Source organism: Cibotium barometz, chromosome 35 (assembly GCF_041138505.1).
Source record: "Cibotium barometz isolate CiBa-2024 chromosome 35, ASM4113850v1, whole genome shotgun sequence".
Classification (NCBI taxonomy): Eukaryota; Viridiplantae; Streptophyta; class Polypodiopsida; order Cyatheales; family Cibotiaceae; genus Cibotium; species Cibotium barometz.
Window position 1 is genome coordinate 49,282,859 of NC_141080.1, and position 16,643 is coordinate 49,299,501.

General features: G+C 46.6%; 1 protein-coding gene across 3 annotated transcripts in view; it reads left to right on the plus strand.

Annotated features, from left to right (window-relative positions):
- Positions 1 to 16,643, plus strand: part of LOC147618551 (uncharacterized) — a 213,023-nt gene that overhangs the window by 104,601 nt on the left and 91,779 nt on the right. For all 3 annotated transcript variants that reach the window (XM_086775008.1, XM_086775006.1, XM_086775007.1), the window contains 2 exons: positions 4,583 to 4,724; positions 13,493 to 13,649. In XM_086775008.1, coding sequence (XP_086631134.1) covers positions 4,583 to 4,724; positions 13,493 to 13,649 — 299 coding nt within the window. The remainder of the gene's footprint in view (positions 1 to 4,582; positions 4,725 to 13,492; positions 13,650 to 16,643) is intronic.

Consider the following 16,643-nt stretch of genomic DNA (forward strand, 5'->3'; position numbering starts at 1 on the left):
TGGTGAGAAAACTCAACTGCCTGAGTCTTCAAAATGCTAAGAGCGAGATCCAGAGTCCACTCCCGGTCGCTAGGGCCACAGAGAGGGAAGGAGAAGGCCACCGCTGAATCAAGTGCCTCTCACCACATGAACTCTGATGGGTGCTGGCTCATGGGGGCCCTCCGCTCCAAAAAGCCGTGTGAAGGAGTAGTCAAAAGCCTCCGAGCGCTGTCTAGTGTCGAGACTACTCAGCCGACTGCGGATAGAGGATATCCCTGAAGCCCGAATCGGCATGGTAGGTCTCCTCTACGGTGCACGAGCAAGGTTGGTGCTCAGGGCCCGCTGAACTACAGGTGAGTGCCAGGGTACTACCAGGGCCTCCCGGGGAGCTGAGGCGAGTGGAGGGGGGAGAGGGGGGTGGAGAAGGAGCCGCTGGCAAAACGGGAGCGGGAACGGGAGAAGGCGAAGGTGGAAGCGAGGGGGAAGGGGGGGAGGGGGGAGTGGGGGCGAAGGAGGGGGTGCTGGCATCTCCTGATCCTCAGTCTGCGCTGGGGTCTCCTCCTGGAGGGGAGCAAAGCTGTTCCTCACTGGAACCCAGTGATGCTGAGACTGTGGCTGCTGCTGCATCGGTCTCTGGGCATGCTGCTGTGGCTGTCTCCCTCTACGGCGCCCCTGTCTAGGCTGCCACTCCGAGGTCTCTGTGGGCTGAGCAGGTGTCCCGGAGGCTGCCTGCCGAGCCGCCTCTGTGGGCGGGCCATCGGGGGCCTGCTGCTGCGGTCTCCTGCGAGGGCAGGCCTTGGCCATGTGGCCGACCTGCCTGCATATAAAACACTGGTTCCCGAAAACTCCACTCTTTGATCAATCCATCCCCCCCCTATCCTAGGTAGCTGAATGACCTTCGGAAGGGAGGAGATGTCAGGAACCAAAACTCTGACCGAAGGCAGGCCAGCTGCTCTAGCCACCACTGAAGCTGCTGTGGGGCTAGTCTCAAGCACCGAGCCCACCAATGCTCCTATCCTAGAAAGGAGCGGAAGGTACTCGTGGCGGAGTCCAGGGAAGCAAACTGCGACATGGATTAGGCGCTCTCCCTGCTCGGCCGTTGCTGGGTCGAAGCCATACTGCCAAGGTCTGAAGAATGCCCGAGCGCCCTTGGTGTCAAGGGGACTCATGGCGAGGACCTGGGCCACGCTCTCGGCTGTCTCGAACTCAATCTGGTAGTGTCCGCGGCCCAGTATAACTGAACGTCCAGGATCTTGCCCACATCTGCAAGAAGGCGGGCCTGGAGAAGATCCCGGATCTCCCCTCCGCTGGGGCGAGTGCCGACTATACGGCAGATGGTGGAATGTGCCTGGTGGCGTTCCACCTCTGCGGTGAGGCTCGCTTCCTCTTCTGGCGAAAGAGAAAGCCTGATGGGGGTAGGGGGCTGCGGAAGAGTCCCTCTGAGGTGGGGCGGGAGGAACCTCCATCAATGTCTGAAGCTAAGTCGAAGGCGAAGCGAATGCAGAGTGTCCTGCAAGAACCGAGCTGCACAAAAGGCGGAGCGGGGAGGGGCGGAGGGGGAACGGGGGGGACAGAGGGGGAGGGGGGGGACAGAGGGGAAGGGGCTGAAAACAAAGGGGGGCGGAGAATTGAGGAGGGGGGGCGTAAGGCAGAGGCGGCGAAAGGGCAGGGGGGGGGGCGGAGGAAACGCGAAAAGGGGTGGGGGGGAGAGGGCGGAGGCAGGCGGAGGGGGCGGGTTGCGGAGGAAGGGGAAGAGCAGGGGGGCGCGAAGGAGACGGAGCAGGGGGCGGCGGGCGTGAAAGAGAAGGGGCGGGGGGCACGGGAAGACCAGGCGGGGGGAGCAGACGCGAGGGCGGAGAGGACGGGGCAGGCGGGGGGAGCAGTCGCGAGGGCGGGGAGGGGGGTGTGCGTGCAGGCGGCAGCGCGAGCAGGGGGGGAGCAAAAGCTTCAGCGAGCGCAAGACACATGCTTTTTCGTGTATGCTTGTGTGGTGTTAAACACCATAACCGTGGTTTTCCCAAGGTTCAGTGTCAGATCTCTATGAGAGAGGAGAGAGAGGATGCTGGCAACTGTCCAATCGACCAACAATAATTAACCATCAAGAGGATGGGTTGTCTCAGAACATCCTAGAATGCATTAAAAAACTCTGCCGTAAGACCATCCCATCCCGGGGATTTCCATTTGCCCAAAAATCTGAGAGCAATATCCAATTCTTCCTCAGTAAAAGATGCATCCATAGCAACTACCTCATGCGGAGTGACTATAGGGTGAACATACTGCAAGAGTTCATGACGTGCATGTAATACCTTATCAAAAGGGGGCTGAGGAGATACGTACGTACATACATACCAGGGAGACATATAACGGATAACATTGCAAATGCCTACATTGGGATTTAATATGCAAAATGTACAAAACAAGATGTGTGTATTTTGCAAGTGGACATAGAGAAGGCCTTTGACACAATGCAATGGGATTTTGTGCAAAATGGGCTTTGGAATTAAGATGTCCAATCTTGTGTATTGGTTGTATCAAGGCAGTGAGGCATCATGTATTCTTGATGGTGAACTCTCTGACTCGTGGTCTTTGGACAAGTCTATGCGTCAAGGATGCCCTTTGAGTGCCTTATTAAATGCCATAGAACCTCATCCTCTGCTTCTATATATGGATCATCTTATTGGGGGAAGGTGCACTTCGTGGTCTTCAATTGCCATCTGGCAAGCATTTTGTGGCACAGGCTTATTTAGATGATTCCTTCTTCATGCCACAAGATGATCCTTATGATCTCCGCATTGTGATGGATGCCTTGGATTTGTTTGGTACAGCTGCAGGTTCCGAATTAATTTTTGAAAATCCAAGCTTATCCCTCTTAAGCCACAAGCTTGGCACGATATACTGTGGCCAGGGGCTCTTGTTCCCTCCAATCAGCTGATTAGACATTTGGGTTACCCACTTGCATGGCACATGTCCCTCAAACTCCAGGCTGATTGGGTTTTGTAAAGAATAAATGCAAAATTGTAGTACTAGAAGTTGGCCACATGGCCTTTACATGTTAGACTCCGTATAGTGCAATCCATTCTCATTGCATATATACAATTCTTTTTGCCTTTGCTTGCTTGGCCAAAGAAGCACTTGGATGAGTACATGTCTGCCATACTAGAGATACTTTGGAAAACTAAGCACAATACTAAAGGCCTTAGATTGCTGCGAAAGGAAAAGCTATGTACACCAAGACATCATGGGGGCATGAACATTCTCGACCTCATACACATGTCATTGCCAGGAAAGCCACTTTTCTCCCTGATTTTGCAGCTCAAAAACAGCCTTGGGCATAAATGTTAGCAGCCATGTGCACCACTTTGAAGTCAGCCACATTTGGTGCATGGATCCCTGACTACGGGGAAGTGATTTTTGGGCACTTTTGAGGGAAAATACCAGGTTGCCCCTTAAGCTCTAGGTTAATCATGGACTAGAAATTGCTAACAGGGAAACTGGTGGCATGGAAGATCACCAGGGAAACACCATGTGCCTGGAAAGCATACACTGGAATAGGCTGTTTCGTGCTCTGTTAGGCCTTCTTGAACCACGGAAAGCTTTCTTCCTATCACAAAAGAGTGTACGTTTTGTGGCGGATGTGGTGAATGATGAAGGATATGTTATCTCCTTTCCAGAAGCTAGCCGGAGGTATGGGTTAGGCATGCACTATAGGCCTCTATGGCATCTCTTACGCACCCTCTTGTAGCCTTTTCAGCGAGTGGCTCCACTGAATCATGATGAGTGTTTGAACGATTGGTGGGTTGCTCCACCTCATGCTACAAGGTGACATGAACTAAGAGCTAAAAGGTTCTTGCTTGCTTCTCCTTGGATTGCAAATCATGCTAATGCGCTTTGGACAATGCACAAAACCAATAGATGGTGGTTGTTTGAGGAGTATATGGAAAAATGGTTTGCCACTGAAGGAAAGACTGTTCCTTCGGAGATGCATTGTGGGAGTTTTGCTTGTTGGTGTATTTTTGGAAAAGGGGCACATCACTATGGCAAGATGTCATCGTTGCATGCTACGCGATGAGATAGTTCCGTACCCGATTCCAAGGAGCTCATTTTGGGAAGACATTTTTCCTTTTCGCTCGGATTCCACAACGATATACCAACTTTGGGGTATTCTTTGCGTGCACTACTTTTTGGGCATTGTGGACAATGTGGCAAAATAGAAATCAGATGCATTTTGGTCACATTACTCTGGATCAATACACGTACTTCCAACACTTGTTGAGTCGATCTCTACAAGACTGTTGAAACTTGCAATAAATAGATGACCAGCAATACATGCTTCTAGGCAGTCAATGGTAATCAATGTCATGGGCCCTATATAGGGACCTTAGTTGTATCATGATGTTTTGTTTGTGGGTTTTGTGGGTTTTCACCTCGCAATGAGGTTTCCCACTGCTAATATAAGAACTACTAAAAAAAAAGTGTGTGTGCATTAAATTACTCATGTATGTATGAAAGGAACTTTTTGTTGTTAAATGCAATATTAAGCACGTAAAACTAAGTTTCCACTTAATATATATATATTTTAAATACATTTGATTTCTTGTAATAGGGTTATCAATTTTGGACACAAGCAAATGCTGATGGTTTTTTCAACATACGAAGTATTCGAGCTGGTGAATATGATCTTTATGGTTGGGTGCCTGGTGTGCTTGGGGACTATAAAATGAAAACTACTATCAAAATTGGTTCAGGTCCTCTCTCTCTCTCTCTCTCTCTCTCTCTCAGATCTGAGATTCACCCATCTCGTACATTTTGGATCGATGATGATGATGATGTTCAACAATGATTATCTCTGATTGTACCCACATGAGCTCTTGATGTTCTTGTACTCATGTGGTTATCATACCACATGTAGCTATATTTTTTCTTTTTAAGTTTTCCATGACTCAGTATTCTCATGGATTTATTGTACCACTTGATTTCTCATGATTCATAGGTCCGTTGAGTCTTTGAAGATGTTCATATGTATTTACACTCTCTTTGGAGGCTAAGAAAGCAGGTAAGTGAGCAGTCTACTGGGATGGGAGGGTCATCATTACCGATAAGCACCCCGCATGACGGCATGGAGTCTATGAGACCATAGGTACGTTGAGGATGGCAATATATGGAATTTCAATGGATCCAATTGTCGGACACAGGAGGATTCCCAGAGACACACAGAGATAGAGATTATCTTTTACACGGAACCTCATCAAAGCCCCGAGAGAGGGCTACCCAAGGTGGCGGGTTATACATGGGAATTGGCCTTCAGAGGACAAACACGCACAATTGGAGGGCTGTGTGGATCAGGAGTAGTGGTATTCTTGTTTCAGCCTCAAGTGAGACAGATGCTCATAGTGCTGAGACGGCATGAGGAGGCCTGGCTTGAGAGTCATGCATATTGCAGTATGCTAGTTGCCATCAGAAAAATCAGAATTTGCATGCAAGGTGAGAGAGAAAGAGAAGACTCCATATGCACCATTATTTGCAGATGCTGGAGAGTTCTCTCAACAAGGAGAAGTCCTCTTGTTGGGACACTTAAATGCATGAGTTGGTTATATATATATCAGAGCTTCTAGTATGGTTGATACCTAATGGGGTCACTTGCTTCCACACCACACATCCTTAGAGATTACCATCCCTCCCCCCCCCATACTAGCCGACCATGCATAGCTTTCTTTCACAATCTCATGTACCGCATTACCGCCCACACCACACCCCCTGCCATCACCTTCACCCGCATCCGTTTTCATCATGATCTTGATCACATCTATGAGGACCACCTCTCTTGACACATTTCAACCCTTGACTTATCCCTATCTCCACCATTACATCTCAACTCATGTCCATCATCCATGACTCCACCCATGCCAACTTCCCCTATATGACTTTCTCCTCAAAAAGTTTGCCGAAAGACTCCCAACCCTAGAATGGGTGGTATGAAGAGTGCAAAACCACCAGGCTTCTCCTCTTATGCGAGTGGGAACATGGGCAGATTGAGATGTGAGATGCAATGCATCTTCCGTAGACTCACTTGTCGAAAGAAGCATGCATTTCTCTTTGGAGGAGAACATGAGTTATACTTTTTTGAACAAGGATAAGTCAAGAGCTTCACACATTCTTGAGGAAAAAAGAACCTCTGTACCTGTCACAGACCCCAGCCTTTGGGAAGCCTATGCATGACAATTGTATCATGTGCCAGATCAGATATACCACAAAGGTCACACATCTCTCAGCCTACATCATCTTACCTCTTTGATTCTGTCAATTTCACTAGGGCTATTAAAGATCTGCATAGTGAGAGAGCAAAAGATCACAAGGATCTATTGCACGGAACACTTTGCCCATGGGCGCCACGTATTGGCTCCCATTCTTTGAAATCTTTTTAATGGAGCACTTTGTAAAGGCTTCCCCCCCCCTTGGACCACCAACACCAGCGTCCTCATCCACAAAGTAGGAGACCAGGTAACTACATGACTATCATGATTGGCCACACAATGGCCAAGATCTATGGAGAAGTACTAGAGGACATGATGAGCTCTATGGCAGAGATGATGAGCAACATAGTATCAGGCGAGGCAGAATTCAGGAGAAACTTTTCCACTTTGGACCAATCTTTACTTTACAGGCTATCATAGAGGAGGCGAGGTCACAGAAGAGACATGTGTATTGCTGCCTTGTGGATTTCCACAATGCCTTGCCGGAGTGCCTGACAACTGTTCAGGTGTTCAAGTTGTTAGCTGACAATGGTTCAGATGTTCAAGTCTTTAGTTGACAAGTATTGAACTGTTCAGGTGTTCAAGTCTTTAGCTGATGAGTGTTTACCTGACAAGTGTTCAGGTGGCAAATGTTCAGCTGACAAGTTTTCGGTTGACAATTCAATTGACAGGTCACGTGGCATGTAACACCCGCTTGTAGCCCTCTCCATTGGCTACCTACTTCTGGCACTTTAACTGGGATCAGCGGCACATCCCAGCAACTTGCATGGATGGCGCCGCTAGATTGGCATTAGCGGCACTTCTTCTTGGTCGCATTCACCGGGATGGTAAATCGTTTAGTGGTGGGTGACCTATAGCCTGCCGGACTGCCTGACAAGTGTTTTGGTGCTCACGTTGATGGCACGGAAGCGGTAAAGCTGTCTACGCCCTTATAGCATGCCACACTTCCACTCACGCATACAAACACACCAGAACACCAGACCAAAGAGCATGAACAAGACTCATATTTCAGAAAGAACCTTGACCTTTACAGAGATGGTAAAAAAAAACAGTAGAGCCTAATCCGCCTTCAGTCACCCTCTTTCAATGTTAAAAGCAACTGAACAACACTAACAGAAGGCAAAAGGCATTCAGTCAACATCCTGGTCTCTACACACCTCTTTATATAACTTATACTCTGGCCACTACCATTATTTCCCATAGTTCATCAACAACACTAGAGATGATGCAACCTGCCTTTCTTGCTCTGGTTAATAATGTTCATTACCAGGCATGCTTGATAGCCCAAGGCTCTGCAGTATAGTGTGAAACAATGTGCCCACTCCACAGCGACCACTTCTTGTCTCTAACAGCTTTGTTGTGTTATTGTAGCGAGGGAAGCGAGTGGTAGCATAGCACCTTTTACACCTATAAAGGTTTGCCCTATCTTGAAGGTCCTCAAAAGTCGCCTTGCCTATTTAGCACCAGCCGTTCCTGCTCCATAGAGAAAACAGGGTACTACATTTATGCACCTTCCCATTGCCAGCAGCTGCACTAATACCAAGAGCCAATTCTCTGCTGTCGTCCAAAGTTATCTCTTTTAGCTAGTAGCCACCATCAGCCATTCCAAATAAAAAGCGACTCTTTAATCCTTTCTGCGCACACCAGAAGCTACCAGCCCGTCAACCCAGACTACATCTTCAGACGGCATCGTCAGCAACACCAATCGCTACTGGCCTCACGACTTCTTTAATCGCCAACTTCTGCGCCTAACAGCCACTGCAGCATCTAAGCGACCTTCTGCACAAGGCTGGCTTCTCTCCTTGTACGCTCCTCTCCACACGGCGAACTCCAGCAGCCACACTCTCCCAGCTGCACACACACACACTTCCTCAGAGAATCCCCCCTCCACAGGGCTCGATTGTCTGCTCTCGGCCTTTTTTCACCTCCTCACACCAGCGGCCCTCCCCTCTGCAATCTAGTTGCGCCGACCAGCTTCCAGAAGCATGCGTTGGCAGCCCCTCAACGCTCCACGCCAACATTACCAGCTGGCGACGTTCATCCTCCTTTTTATTTTTTCTTTATTTTGAAAAATGGCCACTATATTATCCCTTTTTACACCAATGCCCATAGCTGCATTGGGCCATCAATCATTAAAAAAACTCCACGCTTTCCACACTCCTCTTTCTCAAGGTAACACCGGCCCTCTCAGTGTTCAATGCCCACGCCTCCATACACATTCCAAATACAGCATACGAGTGCCCACTTACTTTTTGAGGACGCGCACACAATCAAAGCCATCAAGCAGCTGATATCATCCTCAGTGGACCTCTCACCGGACAGGCCTGTACATGCTCACATCAATACATTTACATCTGTACACCTGACAATGCTCTCAAAAGCAAAACTTCACACACACCATGTACATGTATGTACACATTTCAACTCCTATTTTTGTCCACACATATTTAGCAACCCCCTACTTCTGCTGAGACATTCATGTCCAGCAGCTGTACAAACAAGGATGAAATATTCAGATTTTCCTCTGTACCTTCTACATCTTCCTGACATGCATCATAAGCTTCCTGATCTTCTTCTTTCACGGCTAACATCAATCGAGCAAAATATTTCTTCAGTCGTAAACCATTCACTCTCCTTTTATGCTTCTTTCCATCCAAATCAGCAAGCTGATAACTCCCATTATCAAATTTTCTCTCAACTTTATACGGACCTTCCCACTTTGTCTGGAATGCAGTATGAAAAGTACTATCCAGTTTGCTATTATACCTGAGAACCAGATCACCTTCCTCAATTTCTTTCTGCTCCACCTTCTCATTCTCTCTCTCTTGTCTTTTCAATTGCATAGCTGCATAGTGATCAAATGCTAGCTCTCTGTCCAGCTGAACTATTTGCAAAGCCAGTAATCTTTCTCTGTAACAATTAATAGGCTCATGCCCTTCTTCAATCAAAAACTTCAAAGCTGGAATTTCCACATCAATAGGCATGAGTGCTTCTTTCCCATAAACTAAATGAAAGGGTGAGAATTGTGTACCAGATTTTACAGCAACCCTGTATGCCCATAATACACGATTCATCTCTATATCCCAATTCTTGATATGACCTTCTGTCATTTTGGTTATCATCAGCTTAAATTCACCATTGAACCTTTCATTCAAGCCATTGCATTGAGGGTGATAAGGAGTGGAGTACTTGTGGTTGATACTCAATCTTCTGCATAAATGGTCAACTACCTCTCCTCTAAACTCAGGTCCATTATCTGATAGTATCTCCAGAGGAATACCAAATCTGCAGCATATATGTTCATACACAAAATCAGCCACCTCTTTACTATCCACTCTCTTTACTGCCTTCACTTCTGCCCATTTTGATAGGTAATCCACCGCAGTAAGCACATAACACTTTCCTCTGGCTGTCCCGGGAAATGGTCCAACTGCATCCACTCCCCATCTTTCAAAAATGTCATATACCAGCATGATATTTCTCGGCTCCATTTTTAAGATCCTCTTCCCCATTCTCTGGCACTCATGGCAAGACCTGCACCAGTGTTGAATATCCTTCTGGATGGAAGGCCATACATAACCCTCCAGTAATATCTTCTGCAAGGTGATCTTAAATGCATAATGACCCCCACATGCTCCCTCATGATTTGAAGATAGAATATAATAAATCTTTTCTCTCCAGGGAATTCTCCTCAATACCTGATCAGCTCCCTGCATGTATAATTCATCCCCAATCATGACATAATGCTTACTTTTCCTGATAAAATGATACTTTTGGCCTTTTTTGAGCTCCTCAGGCAAGCGACCTGAGAGTAGATAATCCACCACTTTGGACAGGTATTCCCTCCCTCTGTATAATGGCTCTTCGATTTTTGCGATTACTGGATCCTGATTAATTGCCTCCTGAGCTAACTCATGTGCCATATGATTTTCCTCCCGCCGCACATGTTGAATACTCCATGCTGTAAATTGATGTAGCAGCCTTCTTTTTTTTTTTCCGAGAAAAGATCCTTTCATTAGTTATGTAAAAAACGCCCGTAGGGCTACAAAAGAGATCTCTCCTGCTCCTAACAGAGAGAAGAGCAGTGAATACATCATGGCAGCCCGGGAGACTCTCCCTAGGTGCTGCAAAATACAAGCATCAGTCTAAAGAACTGAGCGGCTAAATCATACAATGGGGGGGGGAAAGAGCCAAACAGGTGGCCTGTAGTGCCAACGGGGGGATCCCGTGTGTAGGGTGTAGAACGGGCCGCAGCGCCAAGTGGTATGAAAGGCCTGGCGCCGTAAGATCGCCTCATCCGAGTCTCCCTGGGATGCGGTCGTACTGTCCTCGCAGGGTGTGGATCAACTCCTGCCAAATCCCCCGAACAGTCTCTGCTGGTGGCTCTAATCTCCCCTCAAAGGCCGTAAAGCACCGGGCCCTCCAGGTGAACCAGATGGTGAGGCTGCTGAGGAGCTCCCATCGTAAATCCCTCTCCTGTGTCCAGCTGGCGGACGAGAAATCCGGTGCCGGAACCAGGCGAGGCTGGCCCCTAATAAATCTGATGGCCTGACTGCCCTGCTTATTCACTGGTGCAACAACTTGGCAATCTCAAGTGTGCACCTAGTGATGAAGCGATGATGGCGTTCTTAACAAAGAGTCTGTAGGGAATCAGCCACTTTGAGCCATCCTTGGAGATCCTTCGAGTTGCTTCTACTACCTTCGACGAGATGGTTGCTTTGCTCATCAAAAAAGATTGTCGCAACAAAGAGGCAACTTCCAACAGCACCACCATCCTCAAAGATAAAGCAGTTGCTATTTTGGCCTGGAAGAGTAACAAGCATATAAAATGTCGATATTGTGGCCGTATGGGTCACAAAGCCTCTCAAGGCTACAAAAAACTTGAAAAAGAACAAGTGCAGCACCATGCCAGCTTGGCAACTCTTGAAGACCTTGAAGAAGATGAAGAAACTAACATCTCCATTGACATAGTTACAACAAATCTTATGTGGGTCTCTTTTCTTGCGAAAGGGTACTCGCTAGATGATGATTATGCTCTCTAGAATCTTTTCTTTTGAGTCAATAAGGGTCCTCTGCCCGGGTCGTCCCCCAAAATGTGTATTTTTCCGTTTATCTTGTATGTTCCAAAGTCTGAGATTTCATAAATCCTAGCTAGGAGTAAGGGGGGATGACAAAGATTAGCTTCTATACTTTGCCTAGGTTTACTCGGGATTCTGTTACCAGATGGGTGTTGAATTAGCCGAGCGTGGACTGGAAAGCAGAGTAGGAAATGAGACTTTTTTGCGTGAGGGTCTCACCACTCCTTCACTCCAAAGGGGGGTTTGTTGGGAAATCGGAGTTTAGTGTGGGAACAGTGTCTTAGCCTAGGAATCTTCCCTTGAGGTAAGCAGTGATGTCCCACCTCATTTAATAAAGTCAAAGAAGAGGTACTTTCAGCCTATAAAAGGGGCTTCATTGTACGCGTTTCATCATCAAGCAAACCTATACTTTGTGTCCAATCATCGTACTTCACTCTTTGTCATCATCGTCTCTCTCTTTCTCTCCCTCTCTCGTATAACTTCATCTTGCCATGGCGTTCTTCTTGCCACAACCTACATAGCCTCCATAGCTAGGAGCCCTCTGATCAAACAACATCCGCCACAGTGGAAACTCCAAACCAAAAATCATGCTTTTCGTGGTTCTTGTACTGCAAGTGGTCGAGGAAACACCGAAGACCAATGGATGCTTTCCGATCGAAAAGAATTTCCAGTCAGCACAACTCTTCCATGCCAGTGAACAGAAGACAAAGCTAATTTCCAATCATGAAGAAGAGAAGATGCATAGGGGCGTCCTAGAAATTTTCCTTCAAATTTACTAAGTACTGCTTCCCATTGAGAAATGTGCCAATTGCCATAAGGTCTAGTTTTGATAGAAGCACACATGCTTGCAAGCATTATGGCCCATGGCTGCCGAAGTTGAAAGAAAGTGGGAATCATGGTGGCCTTTCTTCCAAGACATGATAATGCAAATCAAGTATATTTAATCCACCATGCATTTTAGGAGTGTAGACCAAGTCTCAAAAGATGTAGCGTTCCCATATGATGCTTGGTTTTCCACAGCAATTCCAAGGCATCAAACATAAAAGAAGCAATATTAGTTTTATGCCAGATCAACAATGGCAAATAAAATTGCACATAGGCCATAATGAGTGATTGAACAATTTTGAGATGCAAATGTTAAGGCCATGTAGAAAGCTTCCAATATGCTAACTTTTTTTTTTCCCCAAAAATACAACCACTCAGGGTTAGATAAAACCTCGCCTCATGGACATGGCGGTGATCAACTAATCAAAAGTCGAGAGAGATGCACTTCCCCTCCGGCTGGCCGCTCTATGAGGAGGAGAAGGCTATCTCATACAAGGGGAGAAGGTGGTTTTTTTGGGGGGGGGGAGTTGGGGGTTGGGGGGATAACCGCATAGGTTGTTCTTGCAAAAGAAAGCCCCAAAATTTATGTAGCTCTTTGAACAAGATGCTGATCTTGGGCTTGTCTTCACTCTTCTTGGTGGCTTCCTAGACAAGTGCTGTTGCAAGTGGTTCAGATATATGAGAAGGTGAAGATGCGACCCAAAACAGAGCAGTAGCCGGTGGAGTTGCCCTCCAGAAACGACAGCTATTTGCTGAGGAAGGCAGCGGGCAGGTGGCGGAAATCACCTGTCCCTCCCAAACAAGCAGGCAACAGGTGGCAGACTTGTCGGCTCACGGTGGCTGTGAACCGGCGGCGGATGGTGGCAGCACCTCTGTGTGGGTCGCGTCGGCGACTGACAGCAGGCTGGAGGTGGCAGCTCTGATACCACTTCTTAGGTCAAGGTCCGAACACAAAGAGGGGGAGATAGAGGCGACCAGCACGTCAATGATAGATGATTAACAAGATTATTAAAGAGGGAATTAAGGGGGTTACACAAGTGAGTCGAAAGCATATTTGTATCATGAAATTTGGTTCTTTTTATAGTAGAGCCCCCCCTTTAGAAGCTGTGCATATGTTGCCACCATATGTACCAGTGTCCGTAAGAGGTGTCATCTTTACACATCATTGCTTACATAAGATCCTTCTAAACGGTTGTTCCTGCACACAAAGGACCCACACACTAATGGCTATTCACACACTTGAACCGTTTTATTTGAACCTAAGCTTACACACATTAGAGTGCTAGTCTACACACTTGTTTATTCCCACATTAATCACTATTCATATTTTAACAGTTAATGATATTGAATTGTATGTAGGTTTGGTGGTGAATCTGGGTGATATTACTTTTGAACCACCTAGGCATGGAAAAACAAAATGGGAGATAGGGATTCCGGACCGGACAGCAGCTGAGTTCTTCGTTCCTGAACCTAATCCAAAGTACAGAAACAAACTTTTTTTGAACCATCCTGAAAGGTATATTTCTGTAAACTTGTGACGCTTTTGTTGCAGCAACCTCCTGCTTCTTTGAGCTTGTGTTCTTTTCTCTTCATTGTTTCCTTGTGCCTTTTGCACTCCTTTTCCATCACAGATGCTGTCCAATGCCCGCCTTTTTACTCTCACCCTCCCTTGAGCACATGGAGTTTTGATTTCTCTGTTTTGTATATCCACATGTTGAATTTTTTTTTCATGTCACTACTAATCATTATGTATGCCTGCTGAGAGAATACCCTGTTAAGATTATGCCTATTTTATTGATAGACACATGTAGAAAAAAAGAAAGAAAGAGATTTATTAATGTCTACTAAAGGTCCGAAGGGTCTATGAGACCAAAAAGATGTTACATATGATGTAGTGCCTCCCCAAGGTGTCATAGGATGTCTCGAATTTGGAGCTGATGGGTGGAAGATCTAAATCTTTGAGGGTGAGGGCGTCTGGCTCATTGGAGGGAGACTTCCAGATCTTTGATGACTGTGCAGGTCAGAGTTCCCAAGCATCTTTGATCACTGTAGCGCATCACCCCAGCAAGAGAGCCAAATCCATCTCTGAAAAGACAATGAAACCTCCTCCATATCTCATAATGCACCTGGCATCTTAACAAGTAATGCTCCTTTATCCCTCCAATTGAGCATAGCCTGCATATCCTAGCCTCCTGTGGATGCCCTCAGCCTGCCCTGTCTCTATCCTAGGTCAGTGTAAAGATACCCTGCTTTGCATTGAGCTAGTTCTTATAAACGAGGAGGAGGAACCAATGACCTTGGTGGTGACATGGTCCCGCAAAGAGCAACCATGGTTCATAGAGCTTGGGGAAATCCCTCCACCCAAGGAGAAGTTGCTTGCATGATAGGAACAACATCAAGTATGCGAGCAGGTGACATGGTTGGTAGGGGAGGCACAGGAAAAGGAGCTGCTCCTGACTATTCTGGTCACTGCTTTGGAGAACGGAGGTTACTTGGAGGGAGATCCTTGCCACACCTTCTCGTGTCAAATTAAGTAACAAAGGCAGAGGACAAGCACTACTGGACCCTGATTATGAGAAAAGTTGACTTTTATACAGGCCTTATGTGTTCACACACTTAAATTGTGGCCCCGGTTAGGCGTCCATAATTCATAAAGGGTCTATTGCGTATGCAATGCTTAATCTCATAATACATCCATGAAGTACATCATTAGGGGATTCATCCTAGCTTGTTGCCATTTCAATTGGACCATTACAAGTGCTACACCGAAAATTGATCTCCATTGATTGGTGGGGAGACCACCATGTAAGAATAACCAAAAGAAATGAGAGATCTGGCTCCTTTTGTATGAGTGCCAAAGTCTATGCCAATATCTGCGCTGTATCACTGGAGAAATATCATAGCTCTCCCAGTGAGGCGTGAGAGTAGGGATCCTATGCATCTGTCGACTGAGGAGAAATTCCGAACAATGAAACTGAAAAAAGGCTTTTCAAAGGATCGAAGGCATCAATCCACTCCCACTCTCCTGGATCCCACTGAAGATATCTGAATGGACTGCATATAACCACAAACACCAAGAGCCATGAGTCACTATTTGAGGAGAAGGGTCAATGAACCAGTGCTTCCCCGAGCGACCAACAATCCTCACTGGACTAAGCCTAGTATTTCGTATAATCTCCTCCATACTACATCTCCTCAATCTTCCACCAGGCATGATAGAATAAATGAGAAAATCTGTATATCCTCCTGGCCTGGCAGAGCAATGACCTGCAGAGGTATGCCTATCCTCGAAAAAACTCCGAGCCAACTCGGATGATAGTCTCCGTGAAAGGTCCTAGAAAGCCACTCATGCGGAATAGCTGCATCAATCTGATCAACACGAATGCGAGAGCCCCTAAAATGCTGAGTGGATGTAACTCTCCGATCCTCCGGAAGACTCTTAAAGGTCTTCCAAGCAAGAACTTGTTAGAAACATGGCGAGCAAAAATTAGACCAAAGCTGAAAACTGAAATCAGAGAAGACAAAAACACGCTGAGATACTTCCATTGATGTGACCCCTTAAATATATAGGGGGAAAGTACAAGAGCTGAGCATGAGTGCATATGGGATAAATCCCTGAGTGCCACATGGCATACACTGAGATGACCAAGACTAAAAGTACTCCTAGTGAGCACTTAGTTCCAACACCCTCCTTAAGTGATACTAGGAGGACATGACTGACAAGATGACAGATGACAAAGATAGATAATAAGGCAAGATGAAGAGACTGATGACTGATGACTAGACAGACAGACAAGCCAAGATAAAATGACTAAGACTGAAAGACAGAAACATAAGACAAGATCCTAAGACACCCCTCCTCAAGTGATATCCTCATATGTGTCCACAAGGGTAGGGACAGAAACCTCTGACCACAAGTTTGCAAAGCAACGCCTTGCACTGAACATCCAGATCGATAATATTCAAGCCCCCCTCTCTTTTGGGCTGTATAACTGTGAGCCAAGCTACCCTGGCACGAGTGTCTGAGGTGCCATCCAAGCCCGACTAGAGAAAATTGCAGATCAATCTCCGCAATTGGCCAATGCACGCACGAGAGAATCACCAACAAGAGGCAATAAACCAAGCTGAGACAAGCAAAACGTGATTAACCACCAAAGCTCTGGAGGCTAAATCTAATCTCCTGGAGCTCCAATGGAGGAGCTTCTTCCGGATACTCATAAGTACCGGAGCAAATTGCTGTGCAGGAGAAATATCAATCCCAACTTGGCATCCCAAATATCTAGCAGTGCATCCTCTGCTGATCCAAGTAAAACCAAGCTCTGCACCCCAATCAACTCTCGGTGAATCACTAACCCAAAAACCAACAGATTTGTGCCAATTAATGAGTGACCCTCCTGCCAAACAGAACTCCTCTAGTGCTACCCGGAAGGCACATAAGCATATATGTGAAGCCTCCAAAAACAGGGCTGTGTCATCAGCTAACTCAGAGTCAACCAACTCCTCATGACTA